General features: G+C 40.1%; 1 protein-coding gene across 1 annotated transcript in view; it reads right to left on the bottom strand.

Moving 5' to 3' along the window:
- lama5 (laminin, alpha 5) overlaps window positions 1–21,423 on the bottom strand; it is a 77,494-nt gene that overhangs the window by 47,103 nt on the left and 8,968 nt on the right. Inside the window, exons 3-7 of the mRNA XM_058410854.1 lie at window positions 7,998–8,115; window positions 6,386–6,504; window positions 5,796–5,966; window positions 5,373–5,470; window positions 550–665 (exon numbers count right to left, since the gene is read on the bottom strand). Of these exons, the coding sequence (XP_058266837.1) occupies window positions 550–665; window positions 5,373–5,470; window positions 5,796–5,966; window positions 6,386–6,504; window positions 7,998–8,115 (622 nt within the window). The remainder of the gene's footprint in view (window positions 1–549; window positions 666–5,372; window positions 5,471–5,795; window positions 5,967–6,385; window positions 6,505–7,997; window positions 8,116–21,423) is intronic.

Here is a 21,423-nt window from a genome sequence, read left to right as displayed (position 1 = left end):
TATTCTTCCTTCTCTAATCACACATAAAGAGGTTATATATTTACTTAGATATTTCCTTGCACTTGCTATGTCATTATTCCCTTCTGGAAAGAAGCTCTTGAATCTGTTTAAGTTCATTTATTTGAATAGACACACTGTTCCTAACAATAACCACACAACATTCTGTGTTCATGTTCCCAGAGCAGCAGAAGTAGGGTTCAAAGTTAATATGGAGTAGAGTTGAGGTGAGTTTGGTATAAGCTCTGATCAGATTAGCATGGGTTCTCAGTTGGCAATGAATTCTGGTGGAAACATGGGTTTAGGAACCAGCAGTGTCACTAAATATCAGTGTGTGTAGACAAACTGGAATGGCAAAAAAAAAAAAAATACTAACGTTAAAAAAATCATACCCATTCACACCATGATTCATGACTTAAAGATTAGCATGTTGATAATGTTTACAGCCAGAGAAGCATGACCAACACCTCCTGGTTTTTTGAGGAGGTCGTCTGAGAGAGGTTGAGATTGTCATGGAGAATTAGTTAGGAAACAAAGAATTGAGAAACTCACGTTCACACTCATTAGCACTGTAAGTGGTGGCTGGTTTCCATGGTAACTGGTTGAATCCAGGGCAACAGCGGTCACACGATGGGCCACAAGTGTTGTGCTGGCAGTCACACTGAAGCCTGGAATGGCAAAGGAAAATGGCACACACACACACAGATTATTTCTCTCTGCCTCACCTTGGCAAAACAGTGATAGTGAGAGTAGGCTTGTCTATGGGCATCATATGAGCAGCATAAACACTTCAAGTGCCTCTGTTCAAGAGCATAAAAGTATCTCATTGACCTGAGAGACCCTGAGAGGCGACAAAAGGACGAAAGAAAGACAGAAAAAAATGGAAAGAAAAAAAATGGATGACTAAAAGCAGAATTTCAATTAATGGAAATCTTAAACAGGACTGTTTTAAGCATTTGAGCTGTGTGTGTGTGTGTGTGTTGCAATATATTAAGTCTATGAAAGCATCCCAAGAATCCCTATGAACCGAACTGAACTGTGCTTCGCTACACATCTGTGTATTTTACTTAAAAAACACAACTGAGTGAGGTTTTGCTGAACGCAGTCTAACACTCAAGAAAGAATGTGAGAAGTATAAACTGTTCCCTTAACAATGACATGATGAGATTGCAAATATATACACATATATCCACTACTGAACACACACACACTGTGTATTTCTGGATATTCAATAGCAGTGTAACACACACGCACACACACACGCACACACATACACACACACATACACACACAGACTACATACAGTCTTATTCATTGTTAGGCTGAAAAAACACTCTGTCCTTTACTCTTCCTCATTTACTCAAGCCTTGAATCCTAAAAAATCCGGGAATAGAAAATAACAAGATCGACGTTCTTGCGTCGTTTAAGACTGAAAAATAAAAATCTAAATCTAAGTACACTGATATATGAATGAGAAGGTAGACAAGCTCTACCTCTAACAGAGTCTAGTATATTGGCAATATTCTGATATTTTTATCACTGCAAATCTGGTTTTCTTTCAATATGGCTTCCCTACGCTTTATTCGGAGGTTTAAAAAATAGCACTTGATCATGGAAATCATGATCACTTGTACATCATGGAAAGCAGGCGTGGAAAACATATGTAACAACTGAGTGTGATTTATTTTTTTCCCAGTCACTGTACTATGAAGTTGCCAGTAGGTGTTCCTACTACTGGTTGCCATAGTAATAACATCTATCAGTGTAAATAGCTTCATATCATATATGGAATGAAGCAGAAGCAGTTCCAATAAAGCAGTATTCACCTCCATTGTAGTCGCTGCACCGATAGTTCTCAACTTTGTCACGTCACTGAACACGCCCACAAACAGAGATGTAAATAGAAATATATCTATCTAGATCAGGGGTGTCCAGTCTTATCCGCAAAGGGGTGCAAATTTTCATTCCAATCAACCAGGAGCTACACCTGAGTCCAACTGATCTTGGCTTGACTCAGGTGTGGTTTCTGCTCGGTTGGAATGAAAACCCGCACCCACACCGGGCCTTTGCAGATAAGATTAGACACTCCTGATCTAGAAGTATATCAATCTTAAATTAGATAGACAGATATGCTTTATTGACCCCATGTGGGAAATTCTTGTGTTATAGCAGCATGGTCAGTAACAAGATACAAAACACACATGCAAAATATTAATATACAATATTACACGTAGTAGTGCAGAACAGTTCCTCTGGGGGCCAAATCTCCACAACGTCCTAGAAAATTTCTTTCTTGAGGGCCTGTGCCCCAGTAGCAATAAGACTCCCCTAATATTATAAACTTCATCACAGGTCATCGTCACTCTAACATCACTCCAACATCATATGTTCTTGATGTAACTTCAATCACAGGAAGATTATTTTTCTCTGATTTGGAAGGCCATTGATCAGGACAACAAGCTCCTACATATAACATGAATGGGTTCTGGGATTTTTTGAGCAATGGTTATGACTGAATGGTGATTAATTAAAAAGTCCCATATTCATAGTTAAAGTGACCCAGGAAATTAGGTTTCCATCTAACTGTATTCACATAAACATTACATTTGTGCATCACAACCAATCACAACCAAGAGACACACACATCATCAAATGCGCACACTCACACACACACACACACACACACACCATCAAATCTACATCTGCTTCATGTCAGTATAATCTGCTGAGGGCCTTTGGGGCTTCTATATCCAGCTCTGTGAAGAGGTGAGGAGTTTTTTTTTATGCTGATAGCTCTGACACGTTTCCAGATGATCTCACTCAAAGCTAAAGAAGCAGGATTCGCAGGGACAGGAGGCAGACACAGAGCAGCAGGCTGTTTCCCAAAATCCCGCACCAATATGGCTTCCACCGGGGTCAGCAAAAAGTCTGTGAATTCCTGAAATATTAAAGAAACCACCTGCCAGTCTGCAGATGGTGCCTGCTTCATGTCTAAGACATTTCATAAAAGTCATTATTACGGCGTGTTTACTAAGGTTTCAGTCGCTTTGGCATTCATAATTTTATTCAGATTATTCAGAATGGAAAACAATGGTTTAAGATCAGTTTGTATTATTTATCTAAAGATGTCCACAGTTTAAGCAGTAAGATGTTTGTCAAAGATTACAAATCTCAAGCATGCAATACATTCTAGATTAAGAAAGACCCAGGAGACCCCTACACTCATAAAAAAGGTTCCTCGTGGCTCTATATAAAACCCTCAGGTTCTGTACTTAGACAATATTAGACCAACACAATATTAGACAGGTGGTCATAATGTTATGGCTGATCAGTGTAAGAACCCTTCCTATTCAAAGTGTACAGTAGTAAAGCCTGTGACATTCTCTGATTTATAGCAGTACTGCAGTACTTCCCAATTCTGCGTCTGGTGTACAGTGCCATCAAAAAATATTTGCCCCCTTTCCGATTTGTTCTACCATTTATTTTACCAAAAGTATTTGGACACCTGATCATCACACCCACAGGTGAACCTTCCCCAAGTTGCTGCCATGAAGTTGGAAATACAGATAAACGTCTGTATTGGAATACAGATAAACGTCTGCTGTAGAATTGATATCACCTAACAAAACCTCAGCATAACTGACAGAAGCATGAATTCCGCTCTCTATCAGAAAATCCTGAATGTCTGCTCATCATAATGATCCAAAATACAAGAGCAAGCTCGGCACAAAATGGGAAGTGCACGTTCATGCTCAAAAAGTGCTCATGTTCATGTTTAAAAGCCTTCAAATATGGCTGAATAAAAAAACTATTCTTCGAAGAGAAGAATCAAAATCCCTCTACAGTGAAGTGAAAGACTGATTTCCTCAGAGAACTGCTGGTTGCAGTTTAAGGGTGCAACTACTTTTTCACACTGGTGTTGCTTAATCTTTGTTTCTTTCAATTGTTCCTTTCTCCTTGTCTTATTTTACATTTGACATTTTATATGAGGATCTCAAACCATTTAGGCTGAGAAATGTGCAAAAATAGAAGAAAATCAGGATACTTTTTCACTGCTTTTCCTCCTCTAACAGCTTATCCAAATAATCAGCACATGTACAGACCTTCACTGATTCTATACAGGTCTGTTATAGCAGGGATACATTGGGTAAGCCAGATGACCAGAAATATGTCACTTAAAACTTCACAGTTAACAATTTCAAAGCAAAAAAAAAAACAGTATATATGAAGACTAATATGAGGATACATGAATATCAATTTATTTTATAGCTGCATGAATACTGCTACTTGATCATTACTACATAAATTGTAATTATTACACTTATCACTGCAAATTTGATTTGTGGCTTCTCATATATGCTGTATTCTGGAAGCGTATACAGATAGCACTCGATCCAGCACATCATATTTATTTGCATGATCAACTAGTGGTATAGATTGAGAGCATGAATGAACAAAACCAAACAAAAAACGATGTTGACGTTTGCAACAACTGACTGTTTTGACTTTTACAAGAAATGAGTTCTTACATTTAAGGCAGACACCCTTACCCAAAACGACTTACATTTTAACTCTTTATATACAACTGAGCAATTGAGGGTTAAGGGCCTTTCTCAGTGGCCCAGCAGTGGCAGCTTGGTGGACCTGGGATTCAAACTCACAAGCATCTGATCAGTAGTCCAACACCTTAAACTACTTAAGCTACCAAATACCACAGTGTGAAAATGTGTGTGTGAGCGTGTGTGTGTGAGCGTGTGTGTGTGTGTGTGTGAGCGTGTGTGTGTGTGTGTGTGTGTGTGTGTGTGTGTGTGTGTGCATGCACCCTAAAGCTAGCTTAACCTAGCTGGGAATGCTGTGTAATTCTTGAAGTCCTGTATATACATGTGCATATGTTAGTGTATGACTTTTATATGCTCTATGTGCATGAACGTGCCTGCATTACCCGACTCTCAGCAATGATTACATTTAGTATTCTTAAATGTAATCATACTACACACCACGACACAAACATAAATTATAAACCTGTTTTGACAAACCTGCGTGCATATTGACAGGTTGAGGTAATAAATCAGAAGAAAAGCAGTATTACAATATCTGTGTGTAGTCATCTTTTCCACGTGTAAGTTTATAGATATGTTTCTAGCTTCAGGTGATGATTATCTGAAAGCCACCACACGCATATCTTATGTTGTAACCTTGAGCTTCTAAGCCTGAATTAATAAGAAAAATAAAGCAAAGAGAAAACAGTATATATTTTGGAATTGTCCAATGTCAAAATTAAAATATATCAATTGTACATAAGAGGAAATTTTAGAAATTTTAATAAGATAGAGTGAAAGACCTTGAAGACGTAAAGACCTTTTGAAAGTTCTTACTTGTAGGGGTCATTGGGGTCAACAGCGTTGCAAGCTTCGGCGTGGCCGTTGCACACACACCTCCCTCCGATGCTGATGTCTTTAATGCTATAGTAATACTGCAATAATACAGAGCACAGAGAAAATAATTTCACAATTAAAAAGAAGAAAAAACAGGACATTTCTCGCTAATGGTTATGTTTCTTTCTTGCTGCATCAGCAGACCACATTAGTTTTTAATGGTTTCAGTATTATTGATAAGTTTGTCTTTGCTATATTGTTTCCTTGGCAGATAATGGCAGAGACTCAGTGATTTGTGCCAATTCATCTAAATGCTTTTTTTCTTTTTCTACTACTTGTGAATACAGATAAACATTTTTTGTTTCTTCTTCATTATGTTTTTTCTTTGTGTTTATTGTCCATAGTGATTGTTTCCCCCCGTACCCGGCGGGTGACAGTAGGGTCTCTCAGTGCTTTGCCCATCAGGTGGCCCAGCAGTGTGTTGGTGCGCAGGAAACGCAGGCGGATGTTGGTAGCTTTGGTGAATTCCCTCAGCACGGGCGAGTAGGAAAAATTCATGGCTCCAGGACGCCCGTTAACCAGAGACACCACAATCTGTGTGTGAAGGGTAGAGGACACAAGGGTAGGTGAAGATAAACAGACTTCTCCAGTGATCAAATGATCATCTTTCAATGATCTTAAAGACCCAGCCCTCAGAGAGAACACAAAACAAAATCTAACAGGAACTGCTAGGGAGACAGAAACGATGTAGATTTTTTGAATTTGCTCTTTAAGATGTTCTTTAGCTTAACAATAGGCATTGTGACAATGCTGAACTTCAAGAAAACTTGAGAGAAAGCAGACTCAAACAGGATCACATCCTCTTCTGACACCAGATCTTGTTCATTATAGTACACAGTGATATAGTTTAGTTTTTGTCTAGTCACAGTTTAGCTTTATCTACTTGCACAGTCTGCTACTGTTTCCAGTACCACTTTAAGATTGAAGTTAGATATTGGGGTAAGAATCATTACCTCCCCATTCTCCAGCGGCACGATCCGAGAGTATTCTGTTGTGCAGATGACATCATTGTCATGGTTGATGCGCTCGATGGTCCTTTGGCCAAATCGCTCAATACAGTCCCTCTTAGAGGCTGTGAATCAAAGCACACAAAACACTTATATGTTAATAACAATAGCACTGATAAATGTTTGTGTATAATGCTATGAGTGACAGGAGACATAGCTTTTGATATTCTGGAGAAATCAGAAATATACAAAGAGAAATGTTAAAATACCAAATATCCACATGACTCCTCCTTTTCTCAATATTCTGCATTGTAGTCTTACACTTGACTTTCGTCCCAGTAGAAGGAAACTAAAATCCTCTCACTTTCTCATAACACTAGATGTCATGCATGGGTTTTAATATAATGCTGCTGTCTTGGTGCTGGTATATAGGAATGAAGAGCTGTTCTTTGTATCTATCTACCTACAAGGTGGGTCATTATTTTCCGGGGTCTATTTAAGTTTAAAAAGTACTGCTGCTATGCAAATGCACTCATACCAGCCATTTCAATACCAAATATGGTCTATTGCCCACTTGAATAATTCACTTGAATATAATCTGTTGTTGAAAGGACATTATTTACATTATTTCCTGACCAGTATCACCTCAAATGAGGATGACGTTCCCTTCTAGGTCTCTTCCTCATATCACCCAAGGGAGTTTTTTCTTTCCCAATGTTGCCTCAGGCTTGCTCATTGGGGATAAATGTTAGCAATAAATTATAACTTAATTTTAAACTTTATCATATGTTTCTTTATCATATACTTCTGTAAAGCTTCTTTGAGTCAATATTGTTAAAAGCGCTATACAAATAAATTGAAATTGAATATTGAAATTAATCTCCGGTAGCCCTACAGTGGAGCTTTTCCATTGACAGACACGGTTCCAGGAAACAGATCATTCAGTAAACATTTAAAAGAATTTAAGGAGGTTTAAGCTTTCCATAGTCTTGCTCAAAATCTGCATATTTTACTATTTTGGTTTGTATTCACTCTTTCTTTGCTCTTTCAGGGATACTAAATCTATATGTGTGTGTTGTAAGCTGAGACCTGATTTCATCTCAGGACATCTGTTGATCTCACGATCATTTCATCAGATAAATAATTGACTGGCTAATTTTAACAAATCCATTTTAAGTGTTGTAATAAATAATATAAAGCATAACCAATCCCCACCACCTGCCTCACTACTTTGCTAGAGCCAGTCCAATCACTTTGTGATTACAGTGCAAGTCTTCTGGGATATATCTCTGTCAGCTTTGCACATCTGGATCCTGAATTTTTTTTTAACCTAGAAAATGATCCTGAATTTTTTTGCCCAAGCAATCAGACTAAGGTCTTGGCTCTGAGATCTTAGCTTAATCTTTCAATCACTTTATTTTGACATCCCTCAGAGCCAGATTTGCTGCTAATTTCAGGCAGCCCAATTTCTCTTTAGTACTAAAGATTAAAGATATCCAACCCTGGCCCTGTACTATAGGAATGAAGGTGCCAGTACTGTACTTTTGTGCTAATTTAAATGACAATAATAGAGTAGAAAGGAACAGAAATGCATTACGTATATGAATAATATACTCACAGGCAAAGAACTGCCAGGGTTGGTACGTCTTCCCAAAGTCGATGGAGCGCTCCAGGACCCACAGGTCAGGTCTTGGAGAGTTAGCAAACTTGATGAGGACATAAGCCACATGGAAGAGCTGTTGAAGACAAGAAAAGTGGCACATATATAATCTGAAACATACAGCCATATCATATGCAGTCCTGGTGATGCACTGATACTAAATACTGTAAGGTTTGTTAATCCAGTGTACTTGGTGGAAAAACTGACATCAGTTTACAATTTTTTTTTGTAGAATGTTGGTGGGGTGTGCAGTAATGATCGAGTTTCAGTCAGCATGTTATGATCCCGCTGAGACTATTAGCGTAATCACCTTCATATTTTCAGACAGAGCAGACAGTGAGCTCAAGTAGTCAAAATATCTGACACGTGTTCTCCCAGGATGACTGAATCAAAGAGGAGAAAAAAAACACATAGTGTGGTGTGTCTGAATCAGACACTATTACTAACCACAACCCAGGGTAGAAATGTAACACAAGGATATAAGAGCCCTTGGAAGTAAACATCATTTCTGAATGATCATCATGCTTGATGTTTCGTCCTACATTTCTACCTGCATTATTTTCGCAAGAGCACGTTCTCATATCGAACACTCTCACGGAGAAATATCAATCTTTGCTGTGAGACAGAAACTCTCCACTCTTCTGTGTATTACTACACTTTCCCATCAGCAGATGTAGATCAGAAGAAGCACCTGATATACGCATCCCAGGATGCATTCCTGTTCCTATCTCCCTTACGTTCCCATAAAACTGGATTATGTTCTCATGAGAAGATTAAATGCTCAAGGTCAGGACATGCCAGCACACGTCTTCATGAGGACCCTCACATGAGACACAATTCATAGTGTATAACCTAAAGCATATGCTTTTTAAAAGTCTAACGGTCCGGCTGGTTTTTATAATCCAAATCTGTATTATAAGATTTCAGGTGATTTAATTACAACCAGACTAAACTCATACATAGGATTTATCACGTATCCTATACAAAAAGCACAAACATTTATCCAACCTAATCTTTTCGTACATTCACCTTCCTCCAGACAGCTTCAGGCAACGTCCAAATATTTCCTTTTTGTTAGTGGTGATGACACACTTGTGACCTGTTAAGCCATTTCACAAAAAAAAAAAAAAAATCCTACTTTTTCTTTAGTCATAACTTCACCTGTGTGTCTTAAAAAAGTGTCAAAAAGCAACCAGCCTAAAAAGTAATACTGATAAAGAGACTGGTGAAGAAATGAGAAGAAGTTCAAACGCCAGTTTAACAAGAAGATTGATGTTAAATCTTGTAAGATGTGTAGTATTTGCTCATGACTGGAACCTCGATAGACATAAATGTCTGCTCATTACTTACATTTACAAGCCTCCTAATAACTTATTATTATTATTATTACTATTATTATTATTATTAGATAAGTAAATCACATAAAAAAAGAAAACTACATGTAAGCCTCCAGTAACAAAACAATACCCCATGCACTGACTGTACTTGATTTCATGATTTTACGATTGCAGAAATGAACACAAAATCGAGCAAACTCCAGGATATTCAGAGGAACTTACAATTTTTCCAAGATAACGCAGATAATCCATAGATTTGGGAAAGATGCTTACATTCAAGGCATTTGATAGACACCCTCATCCAGAGCAGCTGACTGAGCAATAGAGGGCCTTGCTCAGGAGCCCAGCAGTGGCAGCTTGGTGGATCTGGGACTCAAACTTACAACCTTCTGAGCAGTAGTCTAAGCCCTTAATCACTAAGCTACCACATCCCACACATTTAAGCTACCACATCCCACACTTTATGTGACATCATCACAAGGCACATTCAGCTTTGGGAGAAACTGTTTCCTTATTCTAACAGACACACTATACCACTTTGTGACCAGTAGTTTTTGGACACCTCACCATCACACCTATATGTGGGTCTTCCAGAAACTATTGCCACAAAGTTGGAAGCATGCAACTGTATCAGATGTCCTTGTGTACTGCTGCTTAATTAGAACTAAGACAACTAATCCTGTCCTAGCATTTTAATACTCATGTACACAAAGCAAGCTTTGCCAGGTTTCATGTGGAAGAGCTCGAGTGTCCTGCGCACAGAGCCTTGACCCCAACTCTCCTGAGCACCTTTGGGATGAACTGGAATGCTGAGAGTGCACCAGGTCTCCTCACCTGACATCACTACTCGATGTCACTAATGCTCTTGTGTCTGAATGATTAAAAAATCCCCACAACTGTGCTCCAAAATCTAGAGGAAAGCCTTCCCAGAAGAGTAGGGGTTATTATAACAGCAAAGAGAGACTAAATCTGGAATAGGACGGTGGGCACACTAACAAGGTGGCTAAAGACTGCAGCCACTAGCGCCTCTTGAGATCGGGGAGTGAGGTTTACCTGCACAGCACCTACTGTGGCCTCCGTTAGACTCACCCCCCTAAACCTCACTCCCATCCGGGTCATGGCACCAACATAACCCCACCCCCGGGTCCTACTTGCACCGAGCGGGTCTCCGGCATGGTAGGCGGCACAATAACAAGGAGGCTAAAGACTGCAGCCACTAACGTCAGTTGCTTGTGTGCCTCTTGAGATCGGAGAGTGAGGTTTACCTGCACAGCACCAGCTCAGGCTCTGAGCTCTGAATCATCAGATGTGTTAAGAGCAGGTTAAACCTCTGCTAATCCACTAGTGTTTAAAGAATTCTGGTGATTCGAGGCAAAGCAAATAGTACAAGTGTGATCAGGTGTGTGTCCAGATTTTGTATCTCATACAAAGCCATTCTGTTATTTGACATTGGCAATTAAATGCCTGGAGTTTGGCGTAGAACACGAAATGGGATCCATCATCCATTCAAAGCCAAAATGCTTTAAATCCTATATTAAGCAAGCGGAATGCACACTACAGACCACATCAACAGGTGAAGTATGTAAGTGGTTGCAATTACATTTGCAAACAAATCACTCAGATATTACATTTCACCCATTCTCTACATCACTTATCTTACTGGGTTGCAGGGAACCTGGAGCCTATCCCAGGAGACTCGGGGCAGAATTCAGGGTACACCCTGGACAGGACATCAGTCTATCACAGGGCACAATCACACAGCCTTCAGAGATGCCAATCAGCCTACAGTGAATATGTTTGGACTAGATGAGGAAACCTGGAGTACCTGCAGGAGACCCCTAAAGCACAGAGACGACATACACACAGACAACCTCCACACACACAATGAAGGCGGGAATCGAACCTCGACCCTGGAGGTGTGAGGCAAACGTATTAACCACGAAGCCACCATTTCTACCACTTAAATATTTATTACACTCAAAAGAGAACAACACATAAGACAGTCTAGAGATTTTAAGAGAATATTCAGCTCTTCGAGTTCAGCGTGACCTGAAGCCAATTTGTTGGCATTTAACAAAAGTCTCCCCACCCCTGAGCTTAATGATTACACATTCCTCTGTTGGCTTTCTGCATTCCTGAGGTTACCATGGTAATACATATCAGCAAGTACAGCACTCGGGGCACTGAATTGGGAAAGCAGCCAGTGGGACAAGCAGCCAGCACCTGAGTAACTACAGCAATGGGGGAAGTGGCACAGGGCCAGAGAGACACAGAACAGTCCTTATCTGCACCGAATGACGTGCAGACGTGATAAGGTGAATGAGGGCTGATAGTTTCATTAGACTACTTCAAATGCTAGCTTTCCAAGACCTGATTTGGCTAACTGGCTTCTCTCTTTTTTTCTGTTTCGATGACACTACAAGGAGCTAAGATTACACAGCAGACACACACAAACAAGTCTGAACACAGCTCAGACCTGCAGATGTTTCAGGAGGGCCAAACACCCCCATCGTTACTTATCTTCCCCTCTGTGAATCCTTTCCTGTCTGTCCTTCTTCTCCACTCCACACACACACACAGGGTGGCAAGTGCAAGGAATGTCGGGAGTCAATCTTCATCCGATGCTCTAATGCTTCAGTGGAATGTGAGGACAAGGAGGGATTTCCGCAGAAATGCAAGAAGATGCCACAGCTGTCTATATCACTTCACATCATAAATATATCGTGGCATATTTTTCCATGGATTTGTGTGAAGGATCGCTGCATTGATGTATGGAGGACGAAAGTGACACGTTGCAACACAGAGTCACCTGCGGGAATAGATCTAGTCATGGAGCAGCTATTCCAGAAATTCCAAAGAACATCATTCACTGGTCTTTAGACTTTGACAAGAGCTTATATCCTGATGTTCCTTTAAGCCATGTTGTTCAGGGTCTGATGTTTCAGACACTTAGCAGGATAAAGCTTGCACACTTTTACCTAGATCCTCTTCCCCCTTTGCTTCTTATCTGTCCGTATCGCTCCTTTACATCATGACAAGAAGTTATAAACAAAGCAGTCTTTTAGTCTGCTGCTCGTGTGTGTGATGCCACACACGTACAGCTCCAACACTTACACAGTCCACTCTTTCACTTTTGTCAATCCATAAATAATGGAATAAACCCACAGATGTGTTATTTCCACCACTGTGTCTAATTATAACCAGGCATACACATTTCTTTGGAAAGACAGGATTACAACCTTTACCAGTAGTGGGAGAACCCCAAACATGCTGTATCTTGAATCTTTGCCCAAACATCTAGAGTATAAAAGCAGCGAGAAAGCACGGCAACTGGAAACGAGGAATCAATGGGTTCCACGTTGAGCTTGGTTTTTCTCAAGGTTTCTTTCTTGTGTTGTTTTTTTGTTTGTCACTGTTAAATCTTGGCTTGCTCAATAGGGATCTAGACCCCAATTTATTGCGGTTGTTATTGTTAGCTGCTTCAGGCACTTACCCATCACTCAAACACAAACATAAGCTGAGCAAGAAACATAACAGTCTATGATCAGCTACACCTTGTGCTAAGTCAATGCTAGAAAAAGAGACAGAGAGAGAGAGAAAGAGAGAGAGAGAGAGAGAGAGAGAGAGGTCATTTACTTGCTATTGTTCAGGATATGGACTAGGACAGTACGTGCTTTTCAATTACGCAGTTAATGAAATTATGAAATTGGTGCTGTTAAAAGATGCCTACAGGGTACAAGAGTAAATAGTTCAATCTCCTGGACTGCAGCTGAATTTAGGGAAAATGTGAACTATCACTTAAAAAAAGACAATAAAGATATTCAGCAGGTAACCATTAAGCAAGAAAACAAACACAAAAACAAAGCCGTCTGCATTTTAGATCCGTCAAGGCACGGAGCTGGGTTTTTCCTCCTTAAAAATGATAGCAGTCCTTGAGAAGAGAAGATAAATGGTTACCTCATGTTTTGTGCTTTTCTTTGAAAATGTATGAAAAACTGTCAGTTCTCAGGTATGGGGACTGTTGGTGGTGACATGTAAGATCATGCTCTGTTTCCTGAAAGGGTTGAAAGCTGTTCTTATAAGGGGCTGGCAGCTCAGGTATGTGTGTGTGTGTGTGTGGGTGTGTTGGCCTGAGGGGTGCGGGTGGGTCATCTGTTCACACCTGCTTTGCTTGTAATGTCCCCACTCCTCCCCTTCTTTAAAACAACGTTATCAAAGGGCTCCAGGAATCCTGGTCCCCCTGGAGATTAGAGGAGCCAGAGTTCTACTTATCTAGCAAGTACGTTCAGCTTGAGCGGTCCATTCGAGATTTCTCAACACTCGAGAGTTAAGAGGTCTTCGTTTCCTTAAGAGGTTCTACTCGCAATCCTCTCTGATAGCCAAACTTTTTTGCTTTTCACATCAATAAGTGAAAAGCAGGGGAAAAAACTTACAAATTCTAGAGTTAAAACTTGTTCTGTATGAGTGTCAAATCCTATTTCTATTTATTTGGAAACTACACCAAGGTTATTGATGCTGTGCGAATACGAGTCGTGAACCAGACCTCCTGCTTCCTGATGTCGTACTGTAGGCCAAAGTGAGTGTGTGGAGGTTTGAAGTGGAGGGGTTTGTTAATTCCAGACAAAATTAGCACCATGTGTTAAAAATGTATGCCCCCATCACTTGAACTGTTATATTTCTTATCCTCCACTGTGCTTCTGACATAACCTTTTCCTTTTCTCATCTATCACTCTCTGTATCTGTGGCCAGTAGTCCTCTCCTGCCTCCACTCCCCTTCTGCTGTGTGTCTCATGGGAAAGTGCAGCGGCTGTTTTCTAAGCACCAGATGCTTTCCAGACACTGCTAGTTAGATATCTGTGCACTGGGTGTCTTAAGTCTTTCCCATCTGCCTTTTAACAAACACTCACATACACACTTTTAAGTGTCCTTGTGTCAAGGTTTTGACTTTGTGTCCTCTAGCCTCTTCTGTGAATTCTGGGTGAACAAAAAACACACCAAGCAAACATTTATCACTGTTAGAGTTGGGAATTTCACTGGAATTCAATTGACAGCTGGAGCTAAATAGATAAAGGAGACGGAGGAGTGGATGAGAGACTCTGAGATAAAGTTTCAGACGCAGAGGAGAAGCAGACAGGCCAGGGATCAGCTCTCGTTAGATAGAGAGTCATTAAAATAAAGAAAGTCAGGGACAATAAAATGCAAACTACTGTCACTATTGTTTTGACTCCAAACACACACACACACACAAATACACATCCTCCTCTTAATTCAGGCCCACTTCACTGTAACATAACACTGTGAATGCTGAACATACACTTTGCCCTACAATAAACAAGAATAACAGCTGGAGGATCTCCATAAAGCACACACACCATATCTTCAGTGTCCTAATGATACAGTTTCATGCATTTTCCAAAAAATCTGTAGGTGCCCATGCAAACACAGTAAGAGCATCTTCTGCCTAATTTCAATATTTTATTATCTATTGGAGTTAAAGGACAGAATAATGAAAGGGTTTGACCAGTAATAATGACCAGACATTTTAAATAGATGACTTTGGGTATAATTCAAACTGTGTAGGAGTGAAAATCTCACTGGCTTACTGAAATGATGTGATTACAGTGACAATGCATGTTTAGAATAATCCGAAAGTTTGTTTGCACTTTGTATGAATTTATAAAGCAGTGAATAAACCAGTGTTGCTTCCTACTGTTGGTGTAAATCAGGCTTCATTTGCAGCTCAACAAATGCAACATCACCTTGCTTTCGAACGCATTGAAAACTTGCTTCGGTTGACTTTGCATGGCTTTCCACTGATACAAACAAGTTTTGAACGGCTCCTGGACGGGTGCGCAACTTAGCTGGCGTTCCGTTTGGTTCAATCGTATGCCGGAAATGCTTCGTATGCTGATTCAAATTTCTGGCAAAATTCATAAGGGAGGGCATTCGTACGCCGAGGTTCCAGTGTATTCGAATCCTTATATACTTAACAGCAAATTCTAATATACCAGTGCATGCCCCTAACAAAAACCAAGTTCCAGTCAGTCCCTGCAGGATTTTACGATACTGCATTCAACACAACACGCATTCAGCCCAAGCCCTCATCATAGAGCTATCATAGAAATTAACTGCATATGTCTTCAATTGTGTAGTTAAAAAATATTGACCTGTGCTTGCAATTTCACTAATTCAAGTAGTTTTCTGTAAAGAAGCCAAAAAACCTGCATCCAATTCAAGAATTTTTGGCCACAACAATCACAGAACAACTCTGTAATCCTGGAGGAACTGTTAAGTAGCGCAACAAACCTAGCGCACTATATTACACAGACAACACTGGACAGTAACAATGACTTGAGTATTTTCCATATCCATCTCTCTATATCCTGACTAATGCTTCTCTCATAAATCTAGTATGGAAAAAAGCTTTCTCGGAAGAAATTTCTTGCACGTGCATCTCCACACCACAGACGAACTCCTCTGACAATACGTCCTGTTGCTTTTTCCCTCGTAAAAGACTCAGCTCTTTAATAATGACTGAAATAATTACATCAGCACTGAGTCAAAGCTTGATCACACTGTGCTACCAGACACTGAATGTCTTCTGTCAGTGACGTAAAGTGAGGGGCAGTAAAATACGCTACATGTAGCATGGAATTCATTGGAATTTTACGGTTAAATGACATCAAACCAGGCGTTTGTTTCCAGGCTGTTGGTGGCCAGATGGCTCTTAGACTCTTCTCTAACGAGCTCAAATCGGAACACGAGGTCCTGTACAAGGTGGGGGTAAATAAATCACTAAAAAACCGGCTGCTTCAGGGTAAAAGGAGGATGTAAAGGTATTTACCCTGTCTTTCACCTTCCCCTCCCCTCTCATGTCAATCCCAATGGGCCATTGAGAGGATAAAGAGGCAGAAGAAAGGCTCAGCCTAGAATTCATGTTGACCAGGCAAAAACAAACATTTACTCTCTCATTAAAGTGGCATGCATTCTCTTGAGCTCTTTTCCACCTCTTTCGCAAGCTCCCTCTTGCTTTAAATAACTGAGGAGGCCATTGTTACAGTTAGAGTTATGCAGCGAGAACTTGTGAGGGACAGACTGCCAGGGCAGAAATATCACAACTCAGAGAAAAAACAGAACAAAATGGAGAAAATGCCATAGTATTAAAAATAGCATAATAAAGTCAGCAGTAGTATTTTCTGAACTTTCTGTCACAGCCACTCTGTTCTTAGTCTCAGCTAAGTTCGGCGCAGTCTGTGCATTATTCATTATTAGTACTGATGTTATAATCAGCTGTATTGAAAGTCCCTGTTTGTTCTGAGGATTTATTCATAGCGGCGTGTGTGGGGGATGAGGATGACACATCGATTTCCCAAATCCCAGTCGTCAGTTTGCCCAGAGCTAAAAAGAAGCTGTTGTCTTCACACAGAAGACATGACTATTCTTCTAATATTACCCTGACTTTAAATGCCTTTGGAGTCAATGCAACTGTGGTACACTGGTGCATCTTAATGATTAATCCTCATGTATCCTGAACTTTATGGACACTTTTTTTTTTTCAAATTGTAGACCATCTTTTACAGATTCCTAAAACCCACAGTTAACCAAAATAACTCGATTTCTAGAGTCAGGGACCAGAGTCACTCAACTGTGAACCAAAACAAATGCAGAGGATCATGAATATGATACACCATATTGCCAAAAGGTGTAGTTTTTCAGGGGTTGGGCTTGGCCCCTTAGTTCCAGCTAAAAGTCTTAATACTTCAGCATACCAAGACATTCTGGACAATTTCATGCTCCCATCTTTGTGGGAACAGTTTAGGGATGGCCCCTTCCTGTTCCAACTTGACTGCACACCAGTGCACAAAGCAAGGTTCATAAAGACATGGATGAGCGAGTTTGGTGTGGAGGAACTTGACTGGCCTGCCTTAACCAGACAGAACACCTTTTGGATGAATGAGAGTGGAAACTGCTACAGTCTCCCACAAACACACTCCTAAACCTTGTGGAAAGCCTTCCCAGAAGATCTGGAGCTGTTATAACTGCAAAGGGCAGGCCAACTCCATATTACATTCATGTGCATGTAAAGGCAGATGTCCCAAAACTTTTGGCAATATAGTGTACTATCTTAATCCAAACATATGGCACAGATTTTCTAAATTATTATTACATATGAAAGTCAGATGCCTAGATAGACAACATATTTGGACTGGATTTGCCACTCTGATAAATAAGGGCAGTGTATATACACTCACTGTCCACTTTAATATCTGTCACTTTAATCATAGTGAAGCAGCACAATGCAGAAAATCATAAAGGTGCAGGTCAAAAGCTTTACCAAAAGTTCACATCAAATATTAGAATGGGGAAAAGTGTGATCTCTGTGACTTTAAACTTTAACCATGGCACCGTTGTTGATGCCAGATGGGCTGATTTGAGTCTTTAAAAGGCTGCTGAACTCCTGGGATTTTCACACAAAACAGCTTCACTCCCATTGTTAGTCGCTGTACCAAGTATCTCCGTATTTACAAATCAGCATATAAAATAAGTGTACTGGTCCTTTGTCACGTCCCCACCTCAAAAAGGAAGTGTGAAATATGCAGTATCTAACATACATACAGTCCCAGATTACGACTGCTGATACAGATATATGGCCAGAAGTAGGTGATGCAGATTATGGTTTACATTTAGATAGCAGATAAATATATATCACGTTTTTTTTAGGTCACTCTGGGCAACCAGTCTCTTGTTAGTTTGCTTGTGATATGAACTCTAAAGGGTGTTACGTGTCTGGATATAACATGTAAGCCTGTCACCTTGTGAAGAATGCTATTGCATACATGGAGATAAGGCAGGTCACATTGCAAGGGCTGTGTACACTGACATTAAAGAGCCAGCAGGCTGCTCTTTGTTTTAGCGTGCACACACACACACACACACGCAGTGAGATGGGAAGGGTGAGGGTTTAGATGGGTTTAGTAGTGACTTTGTTGCACCTTTTATGTGCTTGAGGACTTTATAGGCACTAAGAAGCAGGTCTCGACAGGCATCAAGAGTTTTGCACCTCTTCTGAACCCCTTCCCCAGCGTGCATGCTCACACACACACACACACACACACACTTCTATACTGAGCTGTTCTGTCATGTAGAAAACTGACAGCTTTTTACCCGCCATTCCTGTGCTGACATAACTGCTGTAGTTAGTCCACAATCTCACACACACACATGCTTTTTATACCCAAATACCGAAAGAAGGCGAAAACCTTCAGACAAAATCAAGTCTGTGTTAACAATGGATATTGTCACAAAGCAGCTTTACGGATAGATATAAATTCAAAATATAAATTTTACATTTTAAATTCATCCCTAATTCCTCATCTAGCTGACACCGCTGTACTAGATGGTCAAAAAGTGCAAACTCGTTCCAGGAAAGTCTAGTTTTAACATGAAGTCCATCTGGTTGAAGTTATTAACTGTTCACTGATGCAGACATGACTGCAACACTGATCATGATAATTGCCGCCTCCATGGTTTCTAAGTGGTACCATCCACAGCAATCTCACGTGTCTTTAAGCTGTCCATGTGAATCATCCTCAGCAGCAGTGAGTGGCTTCTAACTGACAAGAGATAGAGGATCAGTATAGATACATCTTGTTCTTTTCACACAGATGTTTATTGTTCTCTTCAAATCTTTGACTGTTTCCTCCTAACCGCTATCTCTTGCTGTAGCTTCTTCTTTGCAACATTCTTCATCTTCGCTTCTCCTTTCTGCTCAGTGGGAGGAAAGTGCTTGACGTTTCTGCTCTGATCTTCGCAAAAGGGAGCGGAGGAAACTCTGACCCTGACCTGCCTGTAAACGTTTCCTCTCCGTAAATGACATAAGAACAACCTGTTAACGATGAGAAGTGAATGCTAAAGCAAGAGAAAAATGAGAAGAGGAGACGTTATGCTACTGATGAACAGGTTCTGGTGGGTTTGTGTATGAACCAGAGAAGAAAAGCATAGGAACATTACCAGGAACGCGTGACCAAAGGAAAGAAAGGTCAATCATTTTCAGAGATGTAGGCTGGAGGAATGCAGTGAGCTGCTGTTTAACAGAACAATGAGCACACACAGTTAACTACAGAACCCTCCAGAATTATTGGCACCTCTTATAAGAATGGGCCAAAAAAGCTAATGTGATAAATACATTAACATACAGGACAAACAATTTAATATTTGTTCTTAAAATAATTCTCTACTTGTTATGTTATTAATATATTCTTTGAAAATCTATGTGCCTACATTATTGATTTAAATACACTAACATACAAACTTCCCTAGGGTATAAATATGAGGTTTGACATTCATTACGATGGAGGAAAAACACTACAGTGGTCATTTATGTATAATGTGTGTAATATTGTTTACATGAAATAGCTGAGGTTCAGTCAAATGAACTGGAAATGAGAGAAAGCCCAATTACTGAAGCAGATAAACTTTAGTAGTACTTCAGTTATACAGATATACACCGATTAGGCATAACATTATGACCGCTGACAGGTGATTATCTCCTCATCATGGAACCTGTTAGTGGGTGGGATATATTAAGCAGCAAGTGAACATTTTGTCCTCAAAGTTGATGTGTTGGAAGCAGGAAAAATGGGCAAGCGTAAGGATTTGAGCGAGTTTGACAAGGGCTAAATTGTGATGGCTAGACCACTGGATCAGAGCATCTCCAAAACTACAGCTCTTGTGGGGTGTTCCTGGTCTGCAGTGGTCAGTATCTATCAAAAGTGGCCCAAGGAAGGAACAGTGGTGAACCGGCGACAGGGTCATGGGCGTCCAAGGTTCACTGATGCACGTGGGGAGAGAAGGCTGGCCCGTGTGATCCGATCCAACAGACGAGGTACTGTTGTTCAAATTGCTGAAGAAGTTAATGCTGGTTCTGACAGAAAGGTGTGAGAATACACAGTGCAGGACGGGTCAGTGCTGTTTTGGCAGCAAAAGGGGGACAGGTGGTCATAATGTTCTGCCTGATATATGTATATACAATACATGCTTACTGTATTGGATACAGCCTTACAACTAAGAAAAAATAAGATAAATCAGATAAAAGTACTTACTGCCTGATCAAGAATGCACTTTTATGGTGGGTTTTTTTGACAAGTTTAATAAAAGCCATTCAGTGTAGTTATTGATCATATTACTGAACGCTGATGGCAGTCGCATTAACCCAAACCCAAAACCAGCATAGCGCTAGGGACATTAAATGTATTATTATTTATCATTTGAATGATGCTTCCATTGCAAATTGTAAAAACGTCATGGATGTGTGTATTACCACTTACCACTGCTCTCTACTGAACAACACAAATGAGAAAACGTGGACCAAGCATCTGTTTGCAGCTGGGGGAATGCCGTATTTACTCAGCTGAAAGAGTGAATTAAACACAGCATAGCTTGCCAACCATCACACTTACATGAGATTTTAAACACAATTGACAAAGCACAAACAGAATGCATGCATATGGCTGTGAAAAAAAGTTTTGCTGAATCAGCACTTGTTTTTTTTATTTTATTTGATCACATCCAGTTTATTTGACGTCTTCAGGTCATTTCTTCTGCATTATTACACACCACTGTGAGAAATGACTTTCTCTAACGCTGCACTTCCTTAATCACTGTTGATCTCCAGTAACTATTGTTTTTCTTCATAACCTCAAGATGGAAGTTGAACAGAGGCCAGTTTGGCACACCTCCTTGACCTACTGGATGTTTAAATATGAACACATTCCTTGCACCAGTGGGCCTGTAAACAACTTATAACTTCCAAAAGCTGCTGGTTTGTGCAGTGGTTCGTAAAGATTTTCCTGGGAAACAGCTCTGACCTTGTTTAGTTATTGATTTACATATGCTGACAGTTTCAATGAGAAATCCTTCAAATGTCCAACATCATACAATAAATTGCCTATAGCTCAGTAGACCATGTGTGACACAACATTAGTGTTACAGCACATATATTATTTATTCTCATTAAGCCATCCCTTTAAAACGGTGAAGCAGATTCT

Source organism: Hemibagrus wyckioides, linkage group LG15 (assembly GCF_019097595.1).
Source record: "Hemibagrus wyckioides isolate EC202008001 linkage group LG15, SWU_Hwy_1.0, whole genome shotgun sequence".
In the NCBI taxonomy this organism is placed as follows: Eukaryota; Metazoa; Chordata; class Actinopteri; order Siluriformes; family Bagridae; genus Hemibagrus; species Hemibagrus wyckioides.
This window is presented reverse-complemented; position numbering and strand designations above follow the sequence as displayed.